Source organism: Epinephelus moara, chromosome 24, assembly GCF_006386435.1.
Source record: "Epinephelus moara isolate mb chromosome 24, YSFRI_EMoa_1.0, whole genome shotgun sequence".
NCBI classification, from domain to species: domain Eukaryota; kingdom Metazoa; phylum Chordata; class Actinopteri; order Perciformes; family Serranidae; genus Epinephelus; species Epinephelus moara.
Window position 1 is genome coordinate 5,873,885 of NC_065529.1, and position 7,712 is coordinate 5,881,596.

The 7,712-nt window shown below is 40.5% G+C and overlaps 1 protein-coding gene across 1 annotated transcript; it reads left to right on the plus strand.

Annotated features, from left to right (window-relative positions):
* Positions 1–588: 588 nt before the first annotated feature.
* mdfic2 (MyoD family inhibitor domain containing 2) lies at positions 589–7,253 on the plus strand. The gene is made up of 3 exons (XM_050037188.1): positions 589–685; positions 4,883–5,092; positions 6,997–7,253. Exons 1-3 carry the CDS (start codon positions 589–591, stop codon positions 7,251–7,253), a joined length of 564 nt encoding a protein of 187 aa, XP_049893145.1.
* The last annotated feature ends 459 nt before the right edge of the window (positions 7,254–7,712 follow it).

Here is a 7,712-nt window from a genome sequence, read left to right on the forward strand (position 1 = left end):
ACTCAGTGACTTTTCTATGCCCCACATTATCACATTACTATAACATCACAAAATCTCTTTATAGTGTGTCCTGATTGCTTAATAATGCATTTGTATAGGGAATTGCACTTTTAATGTGAAATTTCTCTTTTATTAAGTGATGCTCTGAATTTGCCTTTGGCTTCATTATCACTTCATAAAGGGAAATAACATACATACAATAAAATGTTGCTGACTTTGTCCCAGTGATGTTTTAATAGGAGCGGATCTCCAGTGTTTTTGCCAACGTCATTGGAACATTGGAGAGGCTTACAGTACAGTAGGCAGCAGGCCAAATGGACCCTGTGCAATGTAAAGGATAATTTGTCCTGGATGCTCTCTGCTTAGCCGAGGTAAACAGCTGCCTCCACAGCCAGGACGAGAGGACTATGTCGCAGCCCGCTGCGTGAGAACCTAATCCAGGGAGCTGAAGAGTGTATGAAGACGCAGAGCTGTGGTAACACTGTGTTTGACATTAACTCACGTTGGCCTCAGCTGTGTGCAGCCACATTTTTTTGGCTCGGGATAATCAGGTTTGTCATAAGAAGTGCATTTTTTATTTGTGATGCAATGGACCAGATGGCAGATGAAATGACTCTGAGAGCCGATGTGAAAGACAAAGGGAGAGTAAACAGTGCTGAGGAGAGCTCTACGTGGGTGAGAGGAGGTAAGTTGATGTAACTTAGGTCTGTGGAAAAAAATCTGAGCATCAGTATACAGTCATTGTGTTTCTTGGAAATCTCTGTTGTGATAACACTACGGTGTCTTCCCTCCCATTCCTGGCACAGAAGCACTTTCATAAGTCTGCTATGTTGTCCTAGATACTTGACTTGAGAAATTTTTAGCAAAAGTTGCACAGTTTCAGAACAATTTACCCAGCAAATCACATTTTGCAGCAATGAAACAAATGCATTTTGTCAGGCCCATGCTTACATGCATACCTCAAATTGTGTGGATGTTTTCTGTTCCATGCTTCTGATGTGCTGCAAATTCCAGTTTGCATTTTGATTTAAAACACGAAGTGAAATTATCTTCAGATCCACCGCTCCGAGTAACTGTGGTGTCTAATGAGCAAGCGTGGCTCAGTGAAACACTGGAACAAAACCTGAAAAATGCATGGTATGCCTGCAGGCCTTATTTCTCTATCAGCTAATGGTCATGGGCATGGACCAGCTGCACTTCTTACTTAATTCATTTGATAACCCAGGAGCATCACGCAGCTTCTAAGCTCAAACGTACATGCAGGCGGCACTGATCTGAAGTTGGCTTTCACTTGTTGTACTTCAAATACCAACCTCTGTCACTTCTCATTCAATCACCGAGAAATGACAGACAAAAACACAGACAATTCTAATGAGAGATCAAAGGAAACCTCAGGCTGATGAAAGGTGCAAACACGGGGACTGTTTGGAACTTTGTTATTTCATATGTATTCAAAAACAGCTAATAAAATCTTAAAAATGGCCAATACAGCCCTGAGCAACGTCCATTTGTATCTCTCTTTCAACAATTTAGGTAAGACAAATACAGTTTATTCGACTTTCAAAAATGTGTCCAGAGTGTGAATAAATCATCAGGCATTAAATGTTAAATAAAACAGAGAAAGGAATGGTGAATAATTCATCCCGAATAGGTGGTGAAAAAGTAAACAGTCTGTACCCAGCGCAATAATTCATTAATATCTATTTAAATCAGATGTTAACAAACAGATCTACTCCTGCATGCTGGAAATTTCTCAGACTAAGTCCACATTATGTTCTCAGAGTTTCTGGAAATTTCTTCAGGACATGTAGACTCTGCGGCTACAGACTGTACATTTTGTAGGGTGAACAGTATAGGTTTACATACATGTACTAATTCTCAAATAATTCTCATCAGCTGTTTCAGGAAGTATGGGAGTGACACTTCTGAAGTGCTAGACCAAATGTTTTGGTCATGACACATCATGGAGCTTTACAAGCTCCACTGATCTGTGTCTCTGTGTGGCCATCATTATTGACAGCCTCTACAATAAACCACCATGAATAAAGATCAGGGGACAATTGACTGTTGTCAGATTTATATCATCATATCAATAAATTATGTCCAAACAATAATTCTTCCTTTTTCATTCTCCAAAACTGCTTATCCTGTTAGGGGTCGCAGAGGGGTTGGAGCCTATCCCAGCTGGCATTGAGCAAGAGGCAGGGTACACCCTGGACAGGCCGCCAGACTATCACAGGGCTGACACATAGAGACAGACAACCATTCATGCTAAATTTACACCTACGGCATATTTAGAGTCACCATCTGACCTAACCTGCATGTCTTTGGACTGTGGGAGGAAGCCGGAGTAGCTACCCGGAGTAAATCCACCCTGACACAGGGAGAACATGCAGACTCCACACAGAAGGGCTCCCCCCGGGGTGGAGCCCTCTTTCTGTCAGGCAACAATGCTAACCACCGCTAACCTTGCCGCCCAGATCAAGAGTTGTCAAATTTGTGTCTATCATAATGTCCAAACGATAATGCTTACTTACTGATTCTCTAGCTATCAGGCCTTCATTTCAAGCTTTCAGTTTGCAGGGTAAATAGATGGTTTGCCAAAATACTGACCAAACATATTAGTCTTGTGATAATCATCACACATTTGATGTCAAGGTTCTTACATGTCCATAGATAGATTAGACTAGAGAATAACTGATAGTTTGGGAAATGCACATATTCACTTTCGCGCTGAGAAGATACTAAATATGTAGCTAGAGCCAGGAGACAGATAGCTTAGTTATGTGTTAAGACTGGAAGTAGGGTGAAACAGCTAGCCTGGCTCTGTCCAGTGGTAAAAAATCTGCCTACCAGCACCGCTAAAGGTGTAAAAATGACAATTTGTGGTGTGACAGGGAGTTATGTGGTGGAACTATCTCCTAGCTGGGCTAGCAACTTCACAGTGATGTCAAGACTCAGAGCGCTTTTTACACCCACCTTGTTTGGTTTGGACTTGTGGACTTTTTAGTTTGATTAAAACCTGCAGTAAAAATGCAACAATGGTCTGTATCAAACAGCCAAATCTTGGTCTGACGTAATGAGGTAGTCTCAGTCCAGATCAGACTGAACTATTGTTTGGTACATTTGGATCAATTTAAGGCAGTTTTGGCATTCTATTGTGTAGTAATCTGAGTAGTGCAGCACCGCAGAGCGCAGTGTGTGTGTGTGGTTTAGCAACAGAGAAAGTGCCAGTAGCTGCCCTCAGAGCAGACATGTGTTGGCGATTGGAGCAGAGGAGAAATTAGGAGTTAAGTTGTCAAGTGATAGTAAATTTACAGTGTGGTTTTCAGTTAGTTCATGAAAAAAGCAACATAACAAAATGAGCCAGGGCAGAACACGGAGAAAAGAAGGGAAGACCTTATCACTTCCTGCAACCCTGCATACTCATATGAGGACATTACATTTTGGGATTGCTGCACCATATACTTCATTCTGCCTTACTTCGACCTGTTGTCCTCATTTGTGGACACTTTTATGTGCCATCTAGTGGTAGCAAGAGTATAATAAACTAATCCATACAAAAACAACATGGCAACCATCTTTGCAAAATCAGTCTACAGGTGATCTCGACACAAAAGTGGGCCTGATCAAATGTTATGGTGGAAACTTGTTTATTTATGCATTTGACCAATTTTAGCAATAGTAAAACGCTAAGACCCTTTTATCTAGAAAGCGCTCATTTGAGGATATTGGGACTTTATTATTGTCACGTTTGAGGACATTGGGACTCTATTGTATTATTGCAGCATTTCTCACAGGCTAATTAGGTGTGACAGACTGTTCCTACAGACAAAAAGGACATTTCTAGCTTGGAGTATGGAGCAGGGAAAATTCATGTAGAGTTAGTAAGAACAGATCAAAAGCCTTGTAGATATGGTACATTACTTGCAGTTTTGTTTTTGCACAGCCATGTTCAGGCATTAAAATGAACACTTTTGACAGTTACGGGTCCATGTCATTGGTCTGACAGCCCATTGGTCCGACATCCCATTAGTCCGACGGTCCGCGGTGCTGAACGGCTCCCGGTGGGCGTATTTCTGCCTTGATGGTGCGCTGTGACCGGCTCTGGGTCAGCTGGGAAAGGCTTGAGGCGAAGCAGGCTCACGGCTTATGTGTTTGTCACTTTCTTTTTCATTTTAACCCACACCATGATCTTTTCCTAACCCTAACCAAGTGGTTTTTGTGCCTAAACCTAACCAGACCTTAACCACAGGGCATCATGATGATTTCGGAACAACGGGACTTCAGAACAATGGGTTTAATATGGTCAGAACAATGGGATGTCAGACCAATGGGCTATCAGACCAATGGGCAGTTCCCACAGTTTCAACATTGAACAAATGTTGCATTTTTTTTGTAATTTTGTTTTTGCACAACAATTTTTAGGCATTGCAATAAACAGTTTTATACTTTAATACACACTTGTGACTATTAAAAATAAACCCAATGTCCAAGTATGAGGACTTTTTTTTTTCTCCAAAAAATTACTTCCTGTTCAAAGACAATTCTTTTTCAATTAAATTTTTTATACTTATCAGGTTCTATTAATCCCAAATAGCTAAGAGAAGTTAAAAATAATAGGAGGATGGAGTCAGTTGGAAAAACACACAAAAACTTGGACACTTTTCAGTTATTTTCTGAGATGGTGTGTCATACCGTGTGTGATATTGTATCATATTGTGTTGTGTCATATTGTATTAAAGCAGTACTTGTTGCATCAGTCTTTAAGCATCTGTGCTCTTGCTGACATTGTGGTCTTTGAATACTCAATCAAATTGCGCTTGTCAAAATATCAAATGGTACCTGTACCTATTTATTTAACATTTCGTCTCTTGGACAGAAAGGATGCAAAGTGAGGCTCAAGGCAGCGACTGGAGACTTGGTGCCTCTGCAGACACTGAGCCTGGGGACACCGGTAGAGACACAGACACTCAGCGGCCTAGAGAGTGTGACAGCTCCTCTTCCCCTCTGTTCTCTTTGAAAATGTACCTGAGGAGGTCTTCCTCCACAGCATCCTCCAGCACAGACTCTCTGTCTTCTTCTCAGCAAAGCAACTTGGGAGGTTAGTGACACCAGCACTTCATCACACCCGTCTGATGCCCTCTAGCTGCACACGCACAGCTGTTGAAATTATTGAAGGGAAAAAAATCTTGTATTGAGTCTTAGTCAAACTGTTATGAAATGAACTTTTTCATCTAAACATAGCTTTTCTACTGATGAAATAAACGATGATTAATATGCGGAATAATAATGCCACAGACCACAGACAGAATAAAAAATTTGACAAATTGCAAGCTTTATGCCTCACCATGCTGTGAGAATGCTTAAATACAGTTCATATAATCAATTATGAAAATGTGTGAATAATTTAGAAACTGAAACTACAGCAAAAAAGAGAAAGACTAATGCAAAGCACGGCCACCAAAGTAGACTCGCTGCTATAGATGCAGCAGCATAAATGATTACACCACAGACTGTTTATATTCTCATGCACTTCTATCAAATTAAATATTAAATTAACTGGTAAGTATTTTTTAATTAAAGAGATAGTTTAACATTTTAGGCTTTCTTTCTAAAAGATGAGAAAATTGATGTCAGTCTCATGTCTGTGTGTACATACGGAGTTTGAGTTACAATCTGGTTAGCCTAGCTTAGCATCAAGACTGGAAGCATGGGGAAACAGCCTGGCCCTGTTCAAAGCATAGTAAGCATCTGTTCTGGAGCCTCAAGTTTGGCATTTTGTTTGTCGCCATCTTGGATTTTTGGAGCCAGAAGTGAATACCTGGACGAGATGGTGGAGATAAACATACCACTAGCTGCTAGCTTGGTTAGCATTGTGGCTTTATACCTATTGTTTGTTACTAATGCTAATTTTCACGGGAGTGTATCTATGTTCCCCGGGTTCTATGTTCCCCATTTAACCCTGCATAAAAGGTTCTATGTTCCCCGCTTACACAAAAAAGGTTCTATGTTTCCCTCTTACTAAAAAAAGGTTCTATGTTCCCCGCTTATCCAAAAAAGGCAGGAAACATAGCAGTTGCATTAATATGTTGTTTTAACATCTCTAAACACACACAACGGAACATAATGGGGAGAAATTATTTTATTTTCTGCAATAATCCAAAATCTGTGTTGCGCTACAAATAATAAATAAAATATAAATTCATCCCGTCTACAGTTGTCATTAACAGGGAAATAAGCTATAGGTGGCGCTACAGCAACATTGTGAATATAAATTGCTTTACTTTAGTGGCCATAAGTCGAAATAACTTGAAATTTGGCATAATCAATCTTAACACAAAGCCCTTAAAATACCATAAAGGATATTTTCACTAGCATTATTGTCTATTGCCAGCAATATTCTGATCTTGATCATACAGATAAAAAAAAATGTAGTGGATTTTGCAGCCTTGTAGGAGGTGTGTCTCCACTAAATTCTTTCCAACACAAGCCATACGGACTTTCTTACAACATGTCTTTGGTGAGTAACTGTTCATGGTCAGTGTCATTTGATGATCTCATACTTCATAGCACCCATGGGGGCACCATTTGGCAAAGGCTGCTGGGAAGACACATAGCGCATTGTTTCACTGCAGCCACAAGGCAACTTAGAAATGCTCCTGGCAAAGTATACAGGGGAGACTTCTGGTAATTGATTATGTCTCCAAACAGCCTTCTTGCTTGTCTCTCCGTGAGGGATCAAGGCATGATTTCCTAAATTATGCATGGGTAAAGGAAGGAAAGGAGGCTTTTAAAACGTTAGAGTTATAAGCGAAGGGCAGCTCTTACAGCAATACAAATGATTTATTTCCCAAGATATGGTTTAAACACAATTCATCACACATCATCTCAAAGAGGTCATAGCAAATGTGTGAAGAGGGGAAACCTGTTTTTGACCCACAAGAGCTAAAAAATGAATGTGCTGTCCTTGCTGACTTTATGTGTCTCCCTCAGTTGACTGTGCAGGAATTGTCCTGAACTGTCTCTTCTGCCGGTTCTATGATATGATCCTCATGCTACCTGACTCCTGTGAGAGAATTGTCAATCGCTGCTGCCCCACCTACAAACAAGTCATCACCGCTATGGAGTCTGCGCCCAGCAGTAATGATGAGTCCCGCAAGGACTGGGACTGTGGTCTGTTCAATTCCTGTCATGATGCGAGTGACTGCCTGGAGTTGGCTATGGAGATTTCTGAGTTATGCTATCACTAGTGGGAAACTCATACTAATCCCCAATCTTGATAAGAGACTGGTTGGAAAATCAAAGATCAGACTGTGCCATGTGAAGTGGAGGATTTGTAAGGGCTAAAGCACAAATATATATACCAAGAAAACCATATCAAAGCTGTAATATGCAACATTTGTGATATTAAAATGACAATAGATATACACATTATCCATTTGTGTATGCATGCGACTTTAATATGTCTCCTGTATGTATGAAATAGGCCCTGAATCAGTATTCAGCCAAAACATTTCATATTGCCACTTTGAGGATGGATAGTTGATAACTGATTAATGCATACATACAGCAGTGGCGCCAGGCAACTGTGACAGGGAGGTTGTGGGTGGGTGTGGGGGCAGGGTTTCGAAGGTGCTAATGATTTTTTATGCAACAAACAATAACAAATAATACAACCACAGAAAAACAAGCCTCTTTTTTCTTTTTCT